General features: G+C 36.1%; 1 protein-coding gene across 1 annotated transcript in view; it reads right to left on the reverse strand.

The window, feature by feature from the left end:
* Positions 1-26,163, reverse strand: part of LRMDA (leucine rich melanocyte differentiation associated) — a 693,930-nt gene that overhangs the window by 298,741 nt on the left and 369,026 nt on the right. The window contains exons 3-4 of the mRNA XM_074830576.1: positions 12,056-12,182; positions 1,901-2,040 (exon numbers count right to left, since the gene is read on the reverse strand). Of these exons, the coding sequence (XP_074686677.1) occupies positions 1,901-2,040; positions 12,056-12,182 (267 nt within the window). The remainder of the gene's footprint in view (positions 1-1,900; positions 2,041-12,055; positions 12,183-26,163) is intronic.

A 26,163-nucleotide genomic window follows, 5' to 3' on the forward strand; every position in this document is an offset into this window, starting at 1 on the left:
CTTTCTTAAAAGAGCTTTAATTAACCTAGTTGATATGGAAAAAAATATCCATTTTTTAAAAAAATTGAGGGGAAAGAAAATAGAAGTTATGTTGTAGTTTCCAGCAGATTCATAAATACAATCACTTCACGTTTTGACATGGTGGTTTGCCATGATGTGACCTGAAACTAACTTCACCTCCCTGAAATCAACATTTTTGCATTGAAATGAAACAACAGACATGCTTGTTTTGATGTATGGCTGTGTGACATATTATAAATATTACATCATATAACCACAGAGGATGTCAATCAATAAAGAATTTTTTTCAGACAGCACTAAATGAACCACCGGTTCTTGCCTCTGAATGGCTCCTTTAACATACTACTTTTGCTTAAATGATTAATAGGAGACATATTGTCAGAAAACATACTTAAAGTGAAAAACAGTAAACTGTAGAAATATCATTCATTTTTTAAGCAATTCTCTAGTGCAAATGTCACATAAATTTACATAGAGACAGCGCTATTAGACTCTCATAAGCTGGATAGCAAGCATACCTTCCACTTAAGTGTGAAAGCAATGGGAAAATATTTTATTAAATCTAGGCTGCTCCACTTGGTAAAAACCAAAATATTACAGCTAAGATGGATTCAAAAGTTGAATTGTTAGAAGGTGAAAGCCTTTAGGCTAATGGCAAACTGAAAATCCTTCTCAAAAATTTGGAAGAAAAAGTATATGCACACACAGGACAGCTGTGCTGCTGTTTCAACCTACAGCATTTATGAGCAATAAACTGGTGCATTGAATTCATGCCGCTTTCCAATAAACCTGCTTTTAGTCTCCACCATTTTGTATTGTTTTATACTAACTTCTACAGCAGAGTTTAGATTACATGAAGATAAAATCAGAGTTTTACTATATAACTCTGAATACTGCAGGTGATCTGCTAAAAAAAAGAAAGCTCAGGCTCTGCAAAGTCGGCAGCATTGTGACCGGTCCTGTTTGGATCTGACTTGCCTCAGACAGCCATTTTCAGCCAATGTGAAAAATGCTGTCACACAAAGACTGAAATCTTGATCAGACGTGAACAAGGAAAAAGTAACCCAACTATTTTTTTTTTAAATAATCAATATCTCACTTGCCTAAAGGTTATAGCTATGAAAATTATGTCACTTCAGCAGACGTTCCATAAGTTTTGGATCTATACTCACAATCATCATCAGACACAATTTTTTTTATTTTTAAAAAAATAACCCTTGTAACTTTTAGCAACATTTCAGTTGGATCAGTTGAATAGTATTTTATCAGGCTTCCACATTAATTTCCACATGACCTTTTGTGTAATCTAGTTCATAAAAATTACATTATAAAGATAGTTTGGGGGGTTTATTTGAATCTAAACACTAACTGCTCTGAGTAAAGCAGCACAATGTACAAGGAGTCCTTTCTTCTGTGTTCTTTGATAGTGCCTTGATAACTATAGTAGAAGAAACTCATCACCATAATTGAACGTTAGCAGAAGACAATGCAACTGGCTGAATGTAGTAATTTTGGTTTTTTTATTGACTGTCACCCTTAGCATATGTAAATGTTGCCCTACCTACCTTGACCTTAAAGAAGAAAAGGCTGTAAGTAGGCACATATGAGCACCCACATTCAGGAAATCCTGTGCATACCTGCTAAACTCAAACATGTGCTATACAGCACTGAAATATTTCTTGAAATAGAGTTCCTGAGAGTGATCTTGCTGAAATGGGGTTACTCAAATTCCAAGGTGTTTCATAGCAGAATATGCCACAATGCTTTCAGAATAGAGTAGATGTTTGTTTGAGACTCTGAGTTGGGTTTAGTTCAATATTTTTCCATTAACAAAACAAAAGTGACATACCTTATCATATCTACAAGTGAAAATACTAACCTGTACCTCTGGTAGTCATCTTCATCTTTTTCTTTGCAGACCAGTTCATTTGGGCAGGCCATGTTTCCAAGCAAACTGAGATACCGTAGTGAGGGCACAACTTCAGCCAAATGGTCCAAAAGGCTTTCTAATTCTGTTATGTGTCAAAGGTTGTGGGTTAAGGATTCAATGACATTAAAGAAGAAAGCATTTAGAGTTGCATCACTTCTGATTTAAACATACATTTCAATAACTCACAATCAAATTTATTATGGCATTCAGGAAAATGTCACATTAATTGTTCAAAGGGCAAACAAGGACAAACTTCAGTCAGTTTTTTGGCATGGAATGAAAGAATTTGGCTGTTTTGTCATTCTTTCCTTCTCTTTTCTTTCCTAGGTGGTTCACTACAAAACATTAAAACTTTGACAAAATGATGGATGCTATGTGGTAAAATGGCTAGCAATTGCTGGAGCCATGAAACTTTTCCAGCATGGAAACAAACAGTTAGTTTCACAGCACATTCATCACTAATATATTCAGTCCACTGGAAAATGAGTTTAAAAAAAAAAAGAAAAAAGTCAAATCATAACAAACCACTTTCACTCGCAGCATATAAATGCCTTGAGTGCCACAGCAACACATTCGTAATTACTCAATTAGTGTATGTGAATTAATGCTTCACTAAGTGCAACTTAAAGACTTCAGTGTTACAAGTATTTTATATATGAAGCTTTAAAGTCTTGTAAAGCATGAAATTTTTCATTAAAATAGCCTTATATTTTGGTGCTCATGAGGCTTTTTAACTTAACTCTATTCCTCAGAACATAAATAACGACGATACACCTTCAATATTGTAAACTATATTAAAACAAACAAGCAAACAAAGGTTAAACTGTCTTTTAACCACTGCAATATCGGAAATCACATCTTAGGCTTAAGCATAACAACAATATTCAACCATTCACACCCTGTTGATTGATCAAATAAAACAAATTATTTTGTTAAATATAGTGTGACAGTCTCTAAGACTCGAACTACACATTTTTATTTACTTCAATTTATATGCAAAGAAAAAGGCATGATTCTCAAAAAAGATGCCATGCATATGTGTGTAAAAAGTTTTCAATGTTTAAAAATTAACTGACTTAGACAATAGTAATAATTATTCAAAACTATTAAAGGGCATTTCATTGCTCTGTTTTTATCCGCTCTTGCTGTTAGAGACCGCAACTATTGTTTTAAATCCTCGGTTCACTTGTGTTGCTATTATTTATACTTGATTTATGTGTTTCTGTTATCTTTGTTATTTTTAGCTGATGGAATTTACTTTATTTCTTCACCTCAATATCTTAAGGGCAAGAGAAGCAATACAGAATGAAAAGAGCAGCTTCATCATTAAAAATGTGGTCTTCCTTTTGTAAGTCTGAAATTTTATTTTATTTCCAAACACACATGAAAATCATGCTGACAATTATTTATTTCAATATATTAAAAGCAGAGTATCTACACTCATAGTTAATATTCTGTCCCATAAGGTCTGAGGAATCATACTTAAATATTTCGCATGAGTGAGAAAAATGAGGGTTTAAAATTAGTTCTATGAATTCATTAAAAGGGTAAAAATGCTAACTTTTGGCAAAGCCACATTATGGAATGCTATATGCCAGTAAGTAATCAACCAGACCCTAAGAAAAATTTTCTTTTTGTAGCACCATAGGATATAAACCTTCTTTGTTAGCCAGGATGAATTCCCAATCAAAATCTGCTGCTAATTCTTGTCTTTTCATATCTGGACCTCAATCTCATACATAGACTTTTTCATGGTTCTTTCAGGAAGTATGTGACTGATGGGAAGGTTGCAAACTGTTTTCCCATACATGCTCAAGTGAAAGGCTTTTTAAAAATTTCCTAAGACTCAGAGATCATGCTTATATCTGGCACTCTCCCTCAGCCAGGAGAAATACTTATTTCAGGACTGCTTAAATTGTAAAAGGGTTCCCTGAGATAAATAGTTTTGGGTAAATATCAGCACTTGATAATCTGCATCTCAAAAATCTAAATCTCCCTAAATTTTGAAATCAGTGTCTAGATTCTAATATCCCATATCTAAACCCTGAGCATTGATTTTAGATGAACACCCCCCTAAAAATTATCTCAGACAAGGATGACCAAGCAGCACACACAGACCTCTTACCATGCAGTTCTGTGTGAGACTCTCCAGATCTTTTTTATCATTTGCTTGTCTCCCTCTACTGAAATAGATAATTAGCATCCTAGCATTATTTCAATTTCAGCTGCAACAGAAACATGTGCACAGGACAAACCCCAAAAATTGGACATAATCACCCCAAAAGAAGAAGGTCACTAATTCACAAAAAGTTGAAGCTTTGCAGGCTTGGACAGCCCAAAAATAACAGGACACCAGCAACACTTGAGAACAAACCAACATGTGGTTTATGATAGTCAACATTTTTGTGCCAGAATCAGCACTTATATCTAAAATAATTACAATTTCTATTAGTTAGGATTTTATCTTTCTCATCTCTCTAAAAACAAAACAAGATGCAAGGTACAGATTATTTTTCCAAGAAGCCCCACCCACCTACCATCACAGTTATTCTTTACAAAGCATGTAGGAAAAAATAAATTATATCCTCTTCAAATCTTCATGATTAAGTGTTTCTCAAAGATGAGTCATAAGTCATGGTGAACTTCTAGTGTACTGTTAGTTAATTAGCATGTCATATACTTATTTTAATCACAATACTGGAACTATACGATGCCACCAAAAGCGTAAAGTCTTTCTAAAACGATGCTAGGAAAATACAGAAGGAGGAAATCAAAAGCAAGTCTAAAATTTTATTGCCAGCTTCCTTTCAATGGTTTATTGATGCAGCTTAAGGAGTGCTATATTGGTGCAGAGCCAGAGAGCTGCAAAATCCTGTTGTGCCATTTCTAAGACCATTTTCAGCTCCATTCTCTCCAAAAAGGAAAGCCACAATTAAATACACGGAGAGTGCTAGCGAAAATTTAGTTATTTAAAGCTCTGCGACAACAGCCCAGAACTGATCTTTCTGATCTCAGTGTCACTGGTCACCAGGTGAATACATAAGTGATGCAAATACTTACACTATCGTCTATTGTTTAAAAACTTGTTTAAAGTGTCACTGTTATGATAATTAAAGTGGCTTAGTGTAGCGATCCATCTCCTAAATCAACAGTGTCATCATTACCAGTCCATTAATGCCTCTCTTTCTAATAGACATTGACTAAAATAAAAATTTGTAACAAGAAGAATTTTAAACTCTTCAGCTCTTTAGCTCACAAGCTAAAACATTAATTCTCAGCAATTATACAACAATGGTCCCCCTCCAAAAACACAACCTGGCATCCATGAATAATTAACAGAAACACACTAGACATACTTCAAAATAAATGCTCATTTCACCCTCATCAAAAGAGGATACTGACTTGTTGCACTATTTCTAGTTTTAAATTAGGGAAACATTTACAAGAACTGGGTCTCTCACATACTCAGATTAACTATTTTAAGCCTCTTCATTATGTTACACATATGTCTACCACATAGACATATTTACAGTAGACTGTCCACAGCATACATACATGCAAGCACACACAACCATGTCATCATATTTTCTGTTCAGAAAAATAAATGCTACCAGCAACACTGAGATATTAGCAATAGAATTACTTGGAAAATATAGTACTATGATGGGTTCAGTTAAGCTGCAGAGCAATATCATTTTTTGCAAGTTTTATGCAACCAAAAATATCCTACAAATAAGTATGTTCTGACTTGCCTATTTTCACTCTCTATCTGGTACCCAATACCATAGTTTTCTAGGTTCTCCAGAAGGCAAAAAGAACAAGCAAAAGCCCAAAGCAAATGATGCATCTCCCTTCTCTGGCTAGGAATTAACTAGTCTATGCAAGCTCATAACATTTTTGTTTGTTTGTTTTGTAGAAAATCCTGTAGCCTGGATTAAAATTCTAGTGCTAGTCAGGACTATGGCCCCTTACAAATCCTTCAAATATTAGTTCCACAATATTCAAGACTACTGTGAAGGAAGGATTGGTGTTATTCAAAGTTAAATTGTCCCCAGGGAATATTACATTTGAACAAGGTTGTAAACTTGGAGTGGATACTATAATGCCATTTTGCTTAGTCGGTTTTAGGAGAACCTCACAAGCAGGGACAGACATCTTGATGCTAAGCTGTGTCTTGTGACAGTCAGCACTGTAAAAAGACCATTCTCTTATACTTCTGAGAGGTTGTGTGTATTCACACAGAAACTACTGGGTGATGTCTCACATGTTCCACTATTCCAGTCCTCTGTATTCTCAAGAGTCTCTTTACCTGTGTCCTTTCACTAGTCCCTCCAGCATATTTCCAGGGCACAGACACAGCATGAATCCTTTATAGAGAGTAATATAAGGGTCTAGCTGTTTTAAGTACTGATGACTGAAGCTAGTCACCCCCAAACTCCATACTGTTTCCTCTCTTACTGGTATTCTTGGTATATCCGTATTCATGGGTGTTCTTCAGGGACAACTGCTGGTCAAACCCATGCAGAAATACAATCTTTGCTAACAGTTTCTAAATGAAATTATTCTTTATAACTTTATACAAGTGCTATGCTAACATATAACTGTCCAAACTTATACATATTTCCTATCTCAGCATTCAATTATTTTTTGGATATAGACTGAAGTATGCAAGAGAATCTGGGATTTCTTTCTGTAACCTTTTTCTCTCAGCAGTTCTTTTTACTACTCAAATACAATGACTTTATAAGAAAAATAACCACTCTTGTTCTCTCAGTGCTTTTCAAGTTGCTCCACCATTTTCTTTCAAGAAGTTTGTACTTAGTCTTTTCAAATTTTTAGCAACCCCACTACCCCAAAAGAGTTGCAGGAGAGATTTTCATGTTAATGACCTTCTGTGATTACAGCTTTTGGAAGTTCTTGGAAGCAAAGAGATAAAGTGAAGAACAGTCAGCTTTACATTCAAAATATTTTTAAAATGCATACATAGAGAATACCAGAAATATCACACAGAATTCCAGACTGCCACATAGAAAGACCCAAAATTGTCATTCAAAAGTCTTCTGCCAACTAACCATCTGTCATGCAGGTGCTGCAAATGACCTAACATTAAAACAGCTGGATGGCACCACTTCTGGAGTCATAAATGAGCAAGGTACCTATATTTATTCCCATTTGAAACATTTGCTTCAATTAAATTTATCACAAACACGATGTAGCAATCACAAGCTATTCCACAGGCAAATAGCCTTGAAGCAGAAGTTACCAATTCTCTGAATGCAGTGTGAAAAGATCTTTGCCACCTGAACGCTTTTCCATTAGAATGTGCTAGGTCTTCAAGGTTGGATAACCACAGAAATAGCTTGCAATATGCAAGTATACATCTTTCCCTTCTTTATGTGCAATAGGATGTCACGCACAGTCATTTGTATGCCATGTTCTGGCCTGAACCCTACCTGGTAGGGAGATAAAGCCTTGAGATAAGACCTTGATCACTAACTTTAAAACCATTTTGATCAAGAAAGAAAAGGTGTGGCACAGGTGGCAATTAACTAACTTCATACATCTCATGGAGAGCTTCCTTCATGGTGAATACTTGGGGGAAAAAAAAAAATAATCCCATTCTGCCTACTGGAGCAGCATTAGTTTTCTCTGTGTAGCTGGAGTTGCCAGTGCTTTTAAGAGTACTATAGAAAGCCCATGTTTCCACGGCTGCAGATCTGAAGACCAGGTTTCAATGTTATTAGGTATACAAACATGAGAAAACAAAGAAATGTTTCTATTCCTACAATCGAATTACTTTTCTGATTCTCTAGAGAGGTCCATCCAGAAACCATATGTCCTTTCTTTCAAAGTTTGTTTTTGTTTGGATTTTTTTTTTAAAACACTATTCTGCCCAAATGTTGCTCAAGGTTCCCAAGGTAACACAAAGACAACCAAGAATAAAGCAGCAGCTTGCCATTTTTTTAAAAATTTCTGACATCTGGAACTTAAGTGGTCCAAGCACTGCTGTAGAACAGGATAAGGAATCGCCTGGACTGAAGACTACCTCCCTCTTCCATAGATGTTTGGCATCAGGCATTCACCTTACTTAAGTTTTTCTTCAGGTACACTTTATTCTAGAAGAAATTTTTGGCTCATCAGGTACTGCAGTTCTCTAACAAGCCACAATCAGATTTAACCAAATCCTCAACTGTGGCATGGAGAGTTCAGAATTATATGCAAGGAAGCTGCTGTACAATTTCAGCTTAGATCTTTGTTTAGTGGAGATAGAGATCTGTGCATAATAGGAGACAATTTATGTCCTTAAGGTATTCACTCAATCTAAACATCAAGTCCTCAGCATTTAACATTCTGGTCAGACTGGGACTTCTAGATCTTGAAGCACTTCAGGACAATATAGGAACAAGCACAAAATACAATCTACAGTTTGGGACTTAAACAAATCTGTAACTTTTAGGCATTATGATGAGACCTCTGTGAAGACAGATTGTACTAGAAATACTTATTGGTACATTTTTCAGTTGAGGAACTCAATCCATGTTGTTTTCAAAGACTTAAGAACATATAATCGTTAGATCTGAACCACACTGATAACTCCTCTTGCCATAAGTAATGCATATGCCATTACGGGCATTCTGTCCAGCTCTAGATTCCCCACTATTTGGTGTGAAATATTTTGGTTTCTCTCTAAACCATTCAAAACCTAGACTTAGATTCAAAGTCTGCATTCAACACCTTTCTAAACCAATTTTGGTATCAGCTCTTCAAAAGTATATTGAATGTATGTTAAATGGATGACCAGCTCACTGAACTAAGTAAAGAAATAGTGCTTTTACTTCAGTAAAAGCAGATCTGTTTCATTATCAGACTTGTCTATTTTGAAGTCAGGCAGTAAACACCATCTAAATTTTCAGCATAAAGGTATATATATTTGACAAACTATCACTACTGCCATTTTGAGTAGTTTTAACAAATACTAAAAAGATTGAAATGTAAAGGAATTTGAAATGTCTATACTATATAGTCCCACTGTAACACTAGCTGTGATCAGCACAGTGAGAAGTCATGAAACCTCACGCTGCTGTAACACACACAAAGAAATAAATCTATTTAGAAGTGTCCTGGCTGATTCTTAGTATCTAGTGAACACACTTACAAGGAGAAATAAGGCTTCCCATTGCAAGCATAGGCAACTGCTGTCGAGTCCTCCTCCAAAACCAACTTTCTACCTACCACCCATCCATCTTAATCTGTACTTCTTTCTGCCATCCATTGTGTCTGATAGAGAAACAAAGATGATAAGTTTCCCAAACTAAACCAGACTTTTGTAAAAACAAACATGCTGTACACATGAAAGAAGCACGTTAGAGACATGTAATCCAATACTGCACAATTTTGATAACTATCCTTTATGTATTTCAGCTACATAGATTGCATTTTAAAATATTTTTAACAGATTGCACATTACAGAAAAGGTGAGGTATAACACTAGGAAACTGTTTTTAAAATAGTAATATTTAAATTTGTTTCTTCCACTTCTAGTAGAAAAACTGGTAGTGGCTGTAACTGAAATATGCAACCACTATTTGAAAAGAAAAATACTAGGTGAGTCTTCTAAGTATTTACCTGCTTTAGAGATAAGCTTTCACATTTGTACAGTGTACCCAGACATTATGTTTGGAGGGGCCAAATATTATTTACACAAATGCCACACAATAAGTGAACCATGTAAAAGGAGTAGAAAGTTCTTATCAGAACTATCAAAACGTGATCTGGATCAAAATGAAGTCAAAATAAAAGGAGAGAAACAGCAAATAGCACAGTAATATTAAGAGGTACCCAGGAAAGCTCTCACATGAGTTTGAAAGTTTACATGTTATTCCAGTTTTCACAGGGGTCAGTTTGGCATTTTATTTGTTTTCATCTCTCTCTATATATATATTTATATATTTATGTATAGATGGTAATATTCCACCAAGTGAAGTTTTGTTTCAGATCCATATTCTTTGCTCATTTGTGTTTTTTCTGTAGTGCTACTGTCATATACTAAACCATATTTCCTGTAATGTATCTCATTGTTCTACTAAACATACATTTTTATTTAAACATTTTTGAAAGAATTCTATAGAGAAATTCATTAAAAGAAGCGATTCAAGTTCAAGAGAGACCTTTTTCAAATATAGTATCCACACTGAAGAGATGAATCTGGAAGGTCTCCATGCTTCTGAAGACTGCTGCATCTTCCCCACAAGACATCACTGCTCCCTAGGGCTCAAAATGTTAATGATGGACAGCAGTTATTTTTTCTTCTCTGGGTAGTCTGTATACATTAGCTGTTTTACCAGCATTTCTGCAATTCCTCTATTAAATTATTGGCAGCACACTACAAAATAATATATATTTCTATAATCTGGGTAGCTCAATACTCTCAAAGCTCTAACTTCATAGTTTTAAGATTGAATTAAAAAAATCCCAGGACAGATCAAATCCTTCTTATCATGTTATCATTGACTTTGAGAGCTTACACACTTGACAATAGTATTTTGTCTGTGAGACCAGCAGAAACTCTTTAAAGAATACTACTGACAGCATAATTTTTTCTCCCTCTGATTTTTTTCCCTGTGTTCTTATTCAATACACCTGCTAAGTGCAAAGCTCCTCCTTGACACCCCTGCAAAGGACAAATACACTCACATGCTTTTATGTCTTATGGCCAAATTTACATTTCATGCTTTGTAGAAGGATATAATGCTGCACCAGACATACCACCACCCACAGCATCAGCAAAAATGTTCCTGTGCATTCTTCATAAAAATATGCCCAGTTCAGATTTTACCATGGCAGCAATCAATAAAACCAGTTACTCAAATCCAACCCACAGAATCCTGGCATTAACCAGAAATCTAGCCAAACCTAGTACAGCAATGACCGCTACTGCTCAAGAGACACTCTTGGCAAATTTCCAGGGTCCCAAGACTAAAAGTTACTCTGCTGATTTTTATTTATTTATAGAGTCAAAAATAAGTGCAGAAATCATAGAATCTGCAGTTATTTTTATTCTCCTCAGTAGGAGGATTTTGCTTTAGTAGGAGGTAAATTGCTCTCTGTTTACACTGTCTATAATAAAAGCCTGCAATTGAGCAGCCTTGTCCTCACACTGCAATTACAAGGAGAAGGCTTTCATGGTTTGTGCTCTAAGACTCTGCAGGCCACAGTTGGCCTTTTGGCCACAATTTGATCGCCCTTCGCTTTTGTAAAACCATATATTACTCATCTTCAAATCTCCAGAAGGGTCAAAGTATGGGAAAATTATTTAATAATCAAGTGCATGCCCATCCCTTGCAGATAATTAGTTTTTATAGATCACTATCTATGAGTCTACACACTAGGGGCTCTGATTCAGCAGAGTACTTAGGCAAATGCTGAAATATTTTTTCTGAATAAACTTAAGCAGGCACTAATTTCAGCAATATGGAGAAGTGACTAATCATGAATGGACTTAACCATCCATCTGTATACTCTAATGTAGTAAGACCTTGATTTGGACAGCATTTTATATTAATTTATAGAGTTGGAACACCGAGAATACAGTGACTTGCTTTTACAGCTGCAGTTGCACAGCAGCTACCAAATTGTGCATGATACCAACTTCATTAGAAGAGAGAAATGTATTGAATTTCTTGCTTTGGGTTTTTTGGGGTTTTTTTTTATTTTATTTTATTTTACTGTAATGCTTTAAGAGCTATTTAAAATATAAAAACTTAATAGCGTTTCACTGCACTCCCTATTCCACTAGAGGTCAGCCTGCAACAGAACCCCAAGCAAACACAGTAACTGCTGCACTGACATTATTTTCTTTCTCTATTTTGTCTATTAGAAAGATTTCTTCAGAGTCATAACTTAGATCTCTCACTAAAATAGAGCAACAGGAAGATATAATGGTGCATTTCATTTATGAATGACCTATAATAAATTACTATGAAGTATTCCAGGTGCCAAACGAGAGAATGCTTTGTCTGTCCATGAACTATATTTCACATACTTTAATTTGGCTGACACATAAAACTCATTTGACATTTTGCAGGTATTTCTTTGAAAGGATATTTGGTTCTTGTTGAGCGTTAAGGTATGGAGGTGGGGTAACCTGGGTAACAGAAGGTCATTTCCGAGTAGATTGTTGTCCAAGATCAGCTCTTCCAAGTAACTGAATGTTTTCAGTCCTTCTAGTGACCTGCAAACGACAAAGGCAACAGGAAAAATGATACTCCACTAAATCAGGGAGGCCATTATGAGCTGAAATAAATATTTTAACCTTCCCTTTCAGGAGTGGGAATAGTTTTGGTTTGGGCCTGTCAGAAGAGTGAATGACAAGCATTAGTGGCAAGGGGAGTGCTGGCACTGCAACACATCCTTCACATGCTGGCAGGATGAAGGATGGGGGTCACTTAGTGAGTAGCCAGGATCCAAAACAAAAGGCTTCAGATATGGGGCCTCCAGGATGAATTTGTCAATGTCTTGTGCCTTCAGGCACCCAGCCTTGCCTGACCCTAACCTCCATTCCCAAGATAAATAACTCTGTCACAGTTCACCTTCATTCCCTGGACACAAATTTAAGTTGTCATCCATCATTTCTGCCAAGAAATATCATACCCCGCTAACAATAATAAATACAACTTCAAGTATCATTTCTTAGCAGTTACCTTACATGCAATAATAGGAAATGGAGAGGGGATTTTTTTTTTTCCTTTTTATTAACCACTTAATTTGCTTCTTGAGTCCCTGCAAACAAAATAAAATGTTGTCTACAAAATAAAATGCAGAATTACTCCAGACAGAAAAGGCATTTGCTTTCTTTTGGGAACTTACTGTCCCACTGTCAAGCCACAGGTCAGACTGCAGAGAGCAGCTTTAAAAAGGAGCATTTCACAACATGGAAGTGCAGATGATGGCTTGTAAATAAACAAGATTCTGGAGGTATTCATTCTTTTGATAGCAAAGTACAGGGAATAAACCTAAAAAGAACACTTTGATACCTTGTTAAGGCATCTATTTCAAACCTGATTCTTAATGCTTGAACATTCCAACAGGGAAAAAAGCCACCACACATTAATCAACTAAGACACATGGTATACAGAGCATACACACAGACATGCATTCACAGCTCATACACCTACCAGACACCTAAAGATATGCTGAGATTGCATGACTTGACAGCTGATCTACTATGCCTACCAGTGGGAAGATCATCACTGTATCTCCTGGCTGTTTTATAAAATGTGATGAATAAGGGAGATGCAGTCTATACTATTTATTCAGTTTCAAATGACATTTATACCAAGGGGATTTCCTTACCCTCCCCCAGTTTTTGGCAAAGATCAAAATACAGCCAAGGCACCTGTTAGAGAGTTCTACAGACACTACTACTGGAGGAAAATACAAGTATTATTAGAAAGTACATGGGTTGCAAATTAGACAATTTAATATTTGTCTGTCCAACAAAAACAAGATACTGCTTTTGTAGACACAACTTACTGACCACTTATAAATCACAGTCAGAGGGTTCAAATAACCAAAAGAAATCAAGTCTGTGACTTTTACACTGGGTACTGTACACTAAACTATTTAAGTAACATTTGCACAACACTGAAATGGTGTATTTCAGTCCAAGGACTCCAAAGCACTCACAGTCTTGACTTGGTGTTCTGAAAGGCAAGTACAACTATTATTAATGACATTTTGATGCTGGGCAGCCAGACCTGAAGAAAATTTGCCATGCCTACACCCCTATGGCCTATCTATATCATTACAATGCATTGAGACTACAGTTTCTGAAACCGAAAGAACTAAAGCCTCTACTATAATGATTATACTGAAACAATGACCACCGCAATAGCTGCACTTTCTGCACTTGCCTTTAACAAGCTGTTTCAGAAAAACTCGATTCAGCCTACATAAACTGTACACCGTTAAGAGCTGTGCTAGCATGCTGTATTAAGCTAGGTATTTCAACAAAGGCTCGCAACAGACTTGGTTTTGCCACAGTCAGGATCAGAAGAGAGATCAGCAATCATTTCAGACAGTGCTTTCCCCCAAACACCTTTAAAAGACATAACCCAGAGAAAGTAGCAGTGAGTTTATCAAGCTGTTATGAGTTTTCATTTCAGTTTATTTGACAAATCTAGTTTAGCAAATTCCCCTTAAATACTCTTTATTATATAAATAGTGGATTATTTCCAAACCTCACATTTCAGTGTAAGACTTTGACTTGCCAAAGGAGTTCAGAGAAGGCCACCTCCTTGTCAACACCACAGAGCCTTATGGGATGTTAATAGGTCCTTTGTGAAACAACATTGCTTGGGCTCTGGTCAGTGTCAGCATAAAAATACACATTGTTCCTGAGTTATGTTATGCAAATATAATACTCTTATCATGAGAATCAGCAAATGGTTGGCAACTGGCAAGGAGAAGAAAGCACACATCCAAACTGCTGCAGGGGAGGCATAAAACAAAATGACAAGCCATGAAGTGGGACAAAAGGCCTTGAAACACTAGAGGGAGTTGTCTATTGAAACAGCCTTTCTTTCACAAGCCTGGACTGAACACGAGGGTACTAGTTTCATAGATAGGCAGAGAAAATTGTGCGCAAATCTCCTTACACCTGTCTGGTTTTGATAATTTTTGCCATGTAATGTTATTAGCTGCTCAGTTAAAAAGGAGCCGAGTTACACAGGGGGTTACTTATTAATTGTGGTTTTCATGTCATCAGAGCAGTGTGCACTTGGTGATTTAATCACCTAAATTCAAAGTCTATGGAGGTGGGAGGGGTTGCCACAGTACAGAGAGAGGGTGTAGCTATTAACATAAATTTACATCCATATGTTATTTTGCTATTCACAGAATTTTTATTTTTTCATCTTAAACAGAAGAAAAAACTAGCACCAAAATGAAATTGGTAGGACAGTTGGTAAAGAAACAAAAAAGGAAAAATTGTATTTGCTAACATTCAGTGATACTAGCTATAAAATTTAACGCAACAATCTCTACCATCGTAATATATAAGGAAATATTGCCCAGCAGTTGTACTCCACAATTGAAAAGTTTTAAGTACAATCCGCACAATAGGTTTTATGGTACAAACTTCAGCAAGTCCCATAATTTCTATGTGCCTCAATTTCCCATCTGCCAATAGGCAATAAGAAAGGATTGACAATCGTGAACTAGTATATAGAAAGCATTTTTGAGAAGCTGAGGTAGAAATCTGTACAAAAGGCTGGAATTTTTATTTTTAATGAGAGTGACATAGTAATATTAATGTACTCCAAGTATTTCCTTATGAGCCCATCACAGAAGAAGAGAGGAATGCATATGTATACACAGCATAGCAAGAAGCACACAAACACCCTGAGACGAGTATAAAAAGAGGGAAATCCCCCGAGAAAGAGAACCAAACTAAAATTAAATCTGCACTGTTTTCTCATAGTTCATAGCAGAAAAAAAGATGTCTTCCTGTATTGGTATATTAAAACAAACACACAATCTTACCACCACAATACAACCAGCACTGAAGGGGCAGTGGCAAGTACTTGTTTTCCCTGGTTTCAAAAGGCTAATAAACATCACTAAGTGCATTGCAGGTTGCTTTTCCCTGCTCTAATGACATGAAAGCTGCCCATTATCTCACCCACAGGTACCATCTCAGTTACCTCATTGCAGGGCTCACACTCGGCTCCCAGAGGAGAGCAAGTGCTGCCAAGAGATTTCCATTGCAATTTCCAAAGTCACATCAAACCGACAAAACATCACAACGTATTCAGCGCCGCCTCATTCAAACAGAAAAAACTTTAAGTTTCCACTGTAATTAACCCTATCCTCGTTAAGATAATTATGATCAAGCTCCCTGTCACAGCTAATATCACAGCATCATTGCCTATGGCTCATGCTTTGCCCTCATTAGCTTACAAAAACACTGCACTAAACAGGAAACTGACTCCCTCTGCAAAAAGACTTAAGATGTTCTGTAAGCAGACAGTAAATAATCCTTTAGAATACAAAGGTCTCAGAACTGTCATTTTATCCAAGTCCTTCAGCTAATCAGTATGATTTCTTCCAGCTTTCTTTTCCATAATTCATTCATGGTTTGTAAGAGAGTTTAATCATAAAGGAATGTCACGGAAGAGATTTTTTTTCCTCTATGTACATGCATGGCAATTGTCAACTACACTATTTCACTCTGGTCCCTCTGGCCCAATGAGGATTTGGTTACAATGAAAGTAAAGAACAGCTCTTCATTTTGGTAATATTTGACAATGAAAACATGATATTTTATAAATTAAAAAAAAAAGCAGAAGCCTCTCAGTAATGGACAAACCTTGGTATGTTACAGTTGTCCTTGTCCAAAAGAACAAGCTCTTCAGAAGTATATGCTGAAAAAGAAGTGTTCCTCACATTTTACCCCTCCCCTCCATTAATAAGACAGCTGCCTCATATCTAATGACTTTTTCCTCCTGTTTAACAGGAAAAGAGAGAGCAGTTAACAATATGTAAATGAGAGAGTTTGGCTTTAGCCTTGAAACTGATTTGCACTCTGTTGACAAGAGATAGCCATTACCAGAAGTTAAACACAGAGCTGCTACAAAACAAGAGCTTTTCAAAATACCTTTTTTCTTGCCTTTTATATTTTAACAGATTACAGGAAAGCAGAATCAACATGAGAACCCTAGTACTAGATAATTTCAGTATTTAAAGAATAGAAATGTAATTTCTATTTCTCCAGCACCTGCCAGCTAAGGAGCACAAAGCATTTTTTTTAAACATTAATGAATTACTCTTCAAAAACCTGCTGAGCTTAAAATTCCATTTCGTAGTAAAGCAGAGAGAGGTTAAGTGACTAACAAAAGGTGACCTCCAGCAATTTTCTAAGAGACAAGAAATAAAACCCAGAGCTCCTGACTTCTAGTCCTTTGACTTAACCTCACCAAAACAAAACAAAGAGCAATATATAAATGCTATATATATATAAAAATATAAGACAGTCAAGACACATGTATAAGTTTAGATTTTGCATAATTCCCTGGAAATGCAAAACATCATTTCAGGTTTGCTTGGTTTGATTCCTGTTCGATTTTAAATTCCATTTAATCTGAAATACAGTATACAAAAAAAGGGAAAGACCTAAGTCATTTCCAATTCTGTTCTGATGGTGGAAGGGGTTCAGCGAATCTTCTGTGCAAACTCCCTCACGCTGAGGCCTCTGTCAGAATTCTATTCTCAAACCTGCTTTGGGGGGTTCTGCTCTAAACACACCTCTCACCTGTGAGTAGAGAAAAATAAATAACCCATTTTGAAGAAACTAGAGTAGCTAGAATGCAGTTCAAATTCCAGGAAAAAAAACAATTCTCACTATTATAATCACAAAACCACTGCAAATCGAAGGTTTATTTATTTCCTGCACACAGAGATAGTAATGGCAGATAAACTACAAGTAACACATCAAAAAATGACCTCTATACTATTCAAACATGATAGCTTTTCTTTTCTGCAGTCCTGCTCAGTGTTCATACTCACTTTTCTGCATGATAATACATCCAAAAAGAAAACAGAATGGACTATGTAATGGATAGTTCTGACATGATTTCTGGACCAAAGCAGAACAAAAAAAACCAAAAAAACAAAAAAACTATCCCAGTGAAAGTAAAGAACCTCCAAAATTTCTAGTGTGGGCTAGGTCCCAAGTTAGACCAGACAAGTCATGAAACAGGAACCATGAAATTCGGTTCAATGGAGAACAAGCTTACCAATGTTTCCAAAACATGAAATGCTTTGGTTTGAATAATATGAGAGGGAATGTTAGTATTTTGCAGGCTATCTAGAAGTAGCATTTTGCATCACTTCCAGACAATCTGTTTCCAGTTTTCTGTTGCTAGACAGAAAATATCTGGAAGAAGCTCTTTGAATAAAACTTAAGAGAAGCTTATGAATATGGCCAGCAAAGAAAAAATGGAAAGAAAAGAATGAAGAGAATCATTAAATACCTGGGAAGAAAATACCTCCATAAGAAAAGATTAGACCTGTGTTATGAACTAGATCTACAACTAGTTTCTGAGTCTTTTCATATAAAGGTCATACTTAACTTTCAGACATAAAATAAAATTAATATCCAACCCTTGCTTTCCCCTTTTCTTACACACTGAAAGCATACAAGACTACATGGGACACCTTATTACCAAAAAATATTGGGATTAAAACATCCTGAATATCATAAACTAGAGCTATGTAAGCACATTAAAAGGGTGGGGATTCACAAAAACCCAGAATCTTCATCTGTTTTTTATAGTCTTGTTCTGAGTCTTACACAGCAACTTCCATTGCTTAAAAAAAAGCCCAAACTACTCAACCCCTACAAGCCACCACCCACCTTCAAACCTCAAAGAAAACACAAAAGTAGAGTCAATAGACAGACAAAAAGAGATAAGAGGCCTCCTAAATTCTAAATGTTAAATTCACAGCATCCTAAAATCTTTCTTACAAATTATAAAACAGAAATGCAGAATTTCTTGAGAGAGAGAGATTTTGCTATTAAGCAGCAACTCCCCAAATGATGGAACTATCTGAAAAGCAACAATGCAGATTTACGTCATCCATCTGTAGAAGCCCAGTTATTCATAACTCCTTACAGCCAGTGACAAAAGATGGGCACATCCAGAAGGTGAATCAGACCTTCACATGAGGCTTAGTGAAGTACACACATTTGGGAGGGATAAACATAGCCTATTTGTCCAGTCTTGCAAAGAAATTAGAAGAAATTGCAACATTAAGGTAAAATAAACTGTTACAGCTGTGCCCCATACAGGTGGATTATTTACCTGGTGAAGTAAACTACAAATCCCAATTGCAGTTTTCAGTAGCTTACAAAAACATACTAGAGCCAACCATTCAGTCATTCAACCACCATTCTCTCCTACCAAGCCTCTAGTCAAAAAAAAAAAAATTTCCTGGCCTAACTACTATGAAGCAACCAGACTGACTGGGGTGGGGTTCAATTTCTCTTCTAATGAACCTCCTAAAGTCTCAGATTTCACTATGTGTATTTAATACAGCTCTACTCAAGAGGATATCCCACTGATACAGCACAAGCTTTATCCTTCATGTTAGGCACCTTTTTGCTTAAGTTATTATATTACATTTTAGGAATAAACATGACAAGATTTTATATGAATCTACTGTTACAATTTTGTATAAATTTAAATAAAATTACAATCAGTGTAATACTATAGCCTGTGGCAAGGCTGTTTTCACATAAACCATATAAAATATTTTAAAATAATACAAAATGGATTGGAAAATGAGCTCTTAGTCATCTAGTGATCAAACAAGTATCATATGACAAAACACAGTTTGCAAAACACAGATAAAAATTATCAAGCAGAGAGCAAGTGACTGTATGCATTCATATTTTAACAAAGGGCATTCTGGAAAAACCACCACTAGGAAGTCCCTGCAGTTCAATGGATGCATCACTTCAGTGATATTCCCAAGTACAGACTTAAGCATCCTTCTGCTAAAATTTCTTGAAAGTATTCAATGAAGAATAACAAAGTTAGAGGAGTTAAGAGAGAAACTTGATGTGAGCATGTCTTGCTTCATTTGTCTTTTTTCCCAATCTTAAAATGGAATTCAGTCCTAATAAAACAAATGGCATTTTAAAAAAAATGCAAACACTGCCAGTTCCCAAACTTGAAAGAATTCAAGGAAGTATTAGTGATCAGAAATAGCAAAAGAACAAGCCAAGGTTTACAAAATATAAACCTTTTTAAAAAAAAAAAAAAAAACACCAAAACTAAAAACATATAATGTATTTATTCTTAAAAGCTCCTCTCAGCTCCATGTGCCAAGTTGAGAATCTATTTATAAACCCTCTAAAAAACAGTATTATAATGGAAATATGAACAAATTCAAGTGCAAAGACAGTGCCATAATGAAAGCTTTACTGTATCTTGGATCAATCTGTCACTCTGCAATTCAGATAGTAACCTGACCCCTCCCCTTTTTGCACAGAGAAGTGGGGAGTAACAAGCCTGTAGAGTGAGTAGAGTAAAGCCTATTCCGACTACTAGAGTTCAGTGAGAAGGGGGAAAACAAAAGTAATTTTTCTCCCATCTTCCACAACAACCAAGGCTGAGGATTGACAAGCAAATTGACGCACTGCTCAGAGGGCAAAAGATAAATGTTTGATGAATTGGCCATTGCTGGAGGAGTGATGGGCTTCATATGTGCATAATGGACTAGCTGCCGTTCAATTCAGATTGCCTGCCAAGATAAGAAACCATAATGAATGGACCAAGCACAGCCTGTGCCATAAGAAAGTATAATCTGACTAGTTTTAATAAACTTAATAAAAAAGATGAAGCAGAAAGAGGCAAGGGGACTGGCCTTTGTGACCAGCTATAAGAGGTGAGAACGACTAATAGACTGCTCAACCATGATAGCAGAGAATTGTTAATGGACATAACACCAAATCCCTCGATGTTAAAGAATATCTCTAGAACAACTTAAAAATCACATGTATCTACATATGCACATACCACAGACACTGTAGTACTTGTTACGCAACATATAACTGTCATTTATTTATTATATACATTATTTCCTTCTGCTACCTACCCTGGTCTGTCTCCTTAATTTCCTTTACCCCCTCCTTATGTATCCTCATCTGTACCCAGATACACAAAACACACCAATAGTTTTACCAACTCCTCAGAATCAAAATAAGCCTCTAATTGTAATCCAACAGAATTCAGGCTCGATTTTCAACAGAAAGGTTTTGGCTGCACAACTATATTGCTAACTTTCACTCCCAGTGCAAAAACATCTTTTACCACCAGGAGTGTTCACACTTGGTGTAATTTCATTTGCTTTTGCAAGCTGTGTTTCCACTAAATATGAGAAATTTGCCAGTACAGTTATAGCAAAAAAAAAAAAAAAAAAACCCAAACCTTTCTAGCACAGACAAGACTAAAATGCCAACAGTAGTCCTTTCAGTCTGGGATTTGCTATGTTGGATGCTGTTCCCCATCCATACCCATAACCTCTAAATTCTGACCTCTTGCAGCAGCAATCAGCACTAAGAAATGACATTAAAAACAAAACTAAACTCTTGCAGTGTTTTACTGTACATGGGTACATAGCAGCGTAAAGTCTAGTAATCACCACCATTTTCATGGTGAGTAGCATATACACATGGCCATTTCTGCTCTTCCTTTCTCATTATTTAGTCACATGAGTAACAGTGGCTCACATTCTGAAGCTTACCAGACACTGAGACCTGAATCTGTGACTGAAAATGCTGAAGGAGTCAACAAGAGAAAAAACAGCCCTGATTTTTAAAGCAGCAGGATTAGACCAACAATCCTTTTCTTTGTTAAGAATCAAAGGGCAAGTGTGTGCATATAACACACAGTACTTGCCCAGGCAGAACTGTGTTTCCCTTTGGGGGGGGGGGGGGGGGGGGGAAGGAAGAAGGGTATTGCAGAAAGATCCTCTTGACTGAGGGCAGCTAAAAACCACATTATTCAAAATAACATCATTGTTATGCATGGCTTTTTTCTTGTTTTTCCTTTTTTCCTTTGATGATGAAAAATAAATAAGGAAACATAAAATAGTCTACTTCAGTAAGTATTCAGATTACCACCCCCTTGATGTCAGTTATGTAGCCTGTGTCATATTTTAAACAGAAATTATTATATGTAAGACGGATGTCTAGTTTTCAGTATAAATTTTATCCAACTGCAAAAGGAAAGTAACTCATTATCAAGCAGCTCAGTAAGGTTCCCACTACTGAAGGAAATAAAGTTTTACGACAAGAGGGTCTCTCCTCTCTCTCTCTCCCTATGAGTGAGAAAGTGAGTGCAAGAATAAGACAGAAAGGGAAGGCTCAGGAGTGCTGGGTGAATTATAGACTGCCTCTCAAGATTCACAGCTCTTCGTGGTAGGAGGTTAATATTCTCACATGTCATTAGGTCTGCTGGCTCTACTGATGGCTCATTGAATCAGGCAGCAAATTATTTCCTCATGCTGCAGAGGACACCACACTTCAAAGGGAAGGAGCCAGGGTCAAGACGGCTCTCCAGTTCGATTAATGAGTTGGGATCAGCAGAGGTTGCCTGTAGGTAAGAATGTGACTGAAGCTTTTGACAAAGCTGACTTTTTGAACAGGACTTGACCCAGGCCCTTTACTCCCCTCCCCACCAAATTTTATTTCCAACATTTGCCTCTGACTGACCTGCTCAGGCCTGTTGGGATAGTTTTGACCTCCTCAGTCTTTGTTACCAGACACAGGAGCTGTCTGCCTATATTTGATGTGTCTCTCCCTAAAGGCCACATCAGCTTATCCAGGCTCATCAGAATACTTTAGAACTGCACAGCAAAATAAGATAGAGTAGATTCATTTCAAATTTTTAATTTTCTCATTAAATTTGTTGAGAAGGGGGAAGAAGGAGAAGACTAAAAGATATTTCAGCTTTCAATAATATTAAGAAAGGTTTCTAAACACTGTTAAATGCAGATAAGAAGAACACAAAGGTTATTAGAAGCATACAACTTACATATTAAAATGATGGAAAAGCAGAAAATATATATTCCTGCCTACATGGATTTTTTGACTAAGAATGTTCCTAGCAAATAATGCATTATATAGAATATTCCTCTAAAAACTTTTTATTTCTACTGCCATGGTAGCAAGAGATTAGAGACAACTAAAACTTAACAGCTACTGCATTCACATCTTTCTAAATGCTCAATGGTATCCTCAGTATAATGTACCTGAAATATCTTAGTTCATATTTAAATAGATTTAATAAAGTACTGAAGTGAGATTTATTGCATTAATGTTTTTTGATAAGATTTATTTAAACCGCACACTTTCTCAAACAAATATGAGAAACTGAATCAACATGTAAGCCAGTGTTGGTAAGCTTCAAAAAATCACATAGCATCAGATTATTGAAATGAGACTTTTGTCAATTACACCAACAAAATTGTTCACACAAGCTTCCAAATTTATTATATATTTAAAAATTTTGTTCAAGAATATTTTACACCCTTATGTTTCCAGAGCAAAGATCTATGTTGTCCTTCAATACTTATTTTTAATCACAGTACAACTTTTAATATCTTCTTTCTAAACATTTGGCTCATCAGCATCCTTAATGCTCAAGTGCTTGTTACATACTAAGTTCACAGTATACTTTAAAAAAAAAGTTTAAGGTAAAATATCAGTCCAGAGATGTTCAAGGATGGCAAAAAGATGACTGTTCAAGCTTTGCAGATTTAAGCTTTATGTTAGCACAGGTATCTGAATCAGAAAGCTACACGTCTAGTTTTGAAATCAGAATGTTTTTATTCATAAATGTACTGAGCAAACAACAGATCTTATAGACCTTAAAACAAAAAGCTGGGACATTAGTGCCTTAAGAAGATCGGATCACTTAGGTGCCTTAACAATTTAGGAAATTTAACTTTTGGTGTATATTTTAAAATCTTTTAATGATCTCCAAGTGTAAGGTAAACTTTCATCTTTACTCTTCAATGTTCCTTTCTGCACCCAAACCATTATTTGTAACAGATTTCCTTACTGCAACTAGCATTTAAGCCCCAAAAGCTAGTAAACAGATTATTAGATCTATAAAACTTAGGATAAAGCATACAAGATCTATACACAACTGAGCCAAATAAGAGTAACTAGAACCCTTTCATGGAAACTACCTAACTACTAAACAGCACATCTTCCACATGGATGTGCTTTCCTCTAAAATGCAAGTATACACAATCAAGAGACAGCTTTTCCTTTTATTTATGTCTGCGCAATCTCCTGTGAATTGTGCATTATGCAAGTGGAAGCTTGCAACACCAGAAAAGTTGTAAGAGGGGAAACACTTTTTCATGGGCTTGTTTAAACAAAGTAACTGTGTTACCCGGTCTGTCATCAGTGTTAACATTATATCCTGTTTCACCTTTTTCTAGAAAGCTAACGTCATACCAGAAATCATTTGTGAAATGTATGTATGCGTCTTGTATAATACTTAGAAGGAAGGTATGAATCCCATACAGAAGGATAAGTCCAGCTGGAGTGGGATGCAACTGGCCAGTTTGACACTTTCAGAGAGAAAGAGGAAACAGTCGTCTTCAGGGCAAGGGGGAACCACTGTTGATACAAAACAGAGAATCACCAACAGTTTCCAAGCATCATCACCAAAGTTTCTGGTTTCTGGCAGAACTAAATCAGAACTGATAGCAGGACTGAGAAGATGCACTGCTGAGATATCTGCTGGAATCCATTCCAGGAATCCTAGGGAAGATGGATTCAGCAAGTGGAAAGGTGGCCTGCTAAGTATATGCAAAGACCAAGTTTTGTATTTGTTCTTGTTTCCATTGCTAAAACTAAAAGCTTTCGGTTAAGTCTTACTAAATAGAACTTTGTTTTGCTTTCAGGCATATCTGGTGTTTGAGGAGAAGGTAGGACCAATTACCATGGTACAGTGTTTCTAGAGAGGTAACAAATCTAAACAAAGACAAAAAGAACAAGTCCTGTACCTAGCTCAAGATGAATTAGAAGGCCCAGCTGCAATGAGTACTGTTTTATACCAACTTGGATATAGTCCATCTGGGGAACTGTCAGGGAAGTTATGGAGTTTGGGAAGGAACTTATAAACTTATAAATCACCCTTGCAAAGAGCAGAAAGCAAGGAAACACCCCATGACTTTTGGGAATTGTTACCACACAGGGCACTCAGTCAAACACTGTTGCATGATAACTGCTCAGGACTATGTTTGTACAACTTCTTTGTGTTACTGGGCCTTATGGTAGTTCTGCAAAGACTTATATGTGTGGATTCAAATTCAGAGATAAGCATGTGCTTATATCTTTTTGATTTTTGATAATGCTTTAATATAATCTGTTAATTAAGTATGTTTAGTCAAATTGAGGGGTTTAGCATTTCAATTTAACTCTTGCAACATGCATTAAAATTGTTTACATAAGTAAACAATAAACATATGGTCAAAACAAAGTTATTAGTTTAATTTTCATTTTGGGTTTTATTTTAGTTATTTTTCCCATTGCTCATCTTATGTAAAATAATGAGTAATCTTAACACATTACCTCAGCAATGGAAGCATACAGTATTTAATAGGAAAAGCATTCGGTCAAAACAAGAGCCTAGAATTCACAGCCTCTAAAATTACAAAGATTATTACACTTTGAATGTGAGCAAATAAAATTTCCTAGAAACGTACATGGTAGACAACAAATACATTTCTTCCAATTCATACATAATCTTTAAAAAAAAAAAAAAAAAGAAAATGAGGCACACACAAAAAATGCTGGATAATATCCTCCTGTCAGTGTCCTCCATTTCTACACAGCAAATATTTTTAAAATTGAACCATACAAAACACTGTCAGGGAAAGGTAGCAGGTAACAATCTTACAGTCCAAGAGGATGGACTAGAGAATCTATGACAGACTTTTTTGTGTTGTTTTTTTTTTTTTTCTCTTCAATCCCTAAAATTAGTAAAATTGTCTAAAATTTGTTTGGAAAAGTACAGTCCAGCATAAATCCCACCTTCAAAAGATACAACTGTGGATTTGATAGGCTAGGGATGAGGAAGATGATGATGACAAACAATTACCAAAACACAGATTGTATCAATACACTCTTAGCTGGTTACTGTGCCTGTACATATTCAAATGCTCTTCACACCAAACAGCAATACAAAAAGTCCTAGGATCACGCTAGAGTAAAGGGACCGCCCTAACATCTCCTGGAGTAACAGATAACCCTGTAGCACCTTGGATCCTTCTGAGCAGCTTCATAGGGAGAGTCACCCACCATAGACCATGATGGAGTGCTCTGACAGGAAAAAGCCACCCCAGAAAAACAAGGTAGTGTTATTCCCCTACACTGCTCTGGAAAGAGGCTTAGGTCTCAGTTCAGTTGTTTTTCCATGCCCAAGAAGAGATTCAATGCAAGCTTCTCAACATGCTTAAAGACAACAGATATTCCGCAGATTAGGAAAAAGTAAGCAAAAGGAAGACAACACAGAACTTAAACATCTGGGGTTTTTTTCATGTTCTACTGTCATGCCAATACATACAAAGCCTACTGAGGGACCAAAACACTTAATTCAAAACAATATTATTTAAAAATCAACACTGTT

The sequence above is a fragment of the Strix aluco genome, chromosome 7 (assembly GCF_031877795.1).
Source record: "Strix aluco isolate bStrAlu1 chromosome 7, bStrAlu1.hap1, whole genome shotgun sequence".
NCBI classification, from domain to species: Eukaryota; Metazoa; Chordata; class Aves; order Strigiformes; family Strigidae; genus Strix; species Strix aluco.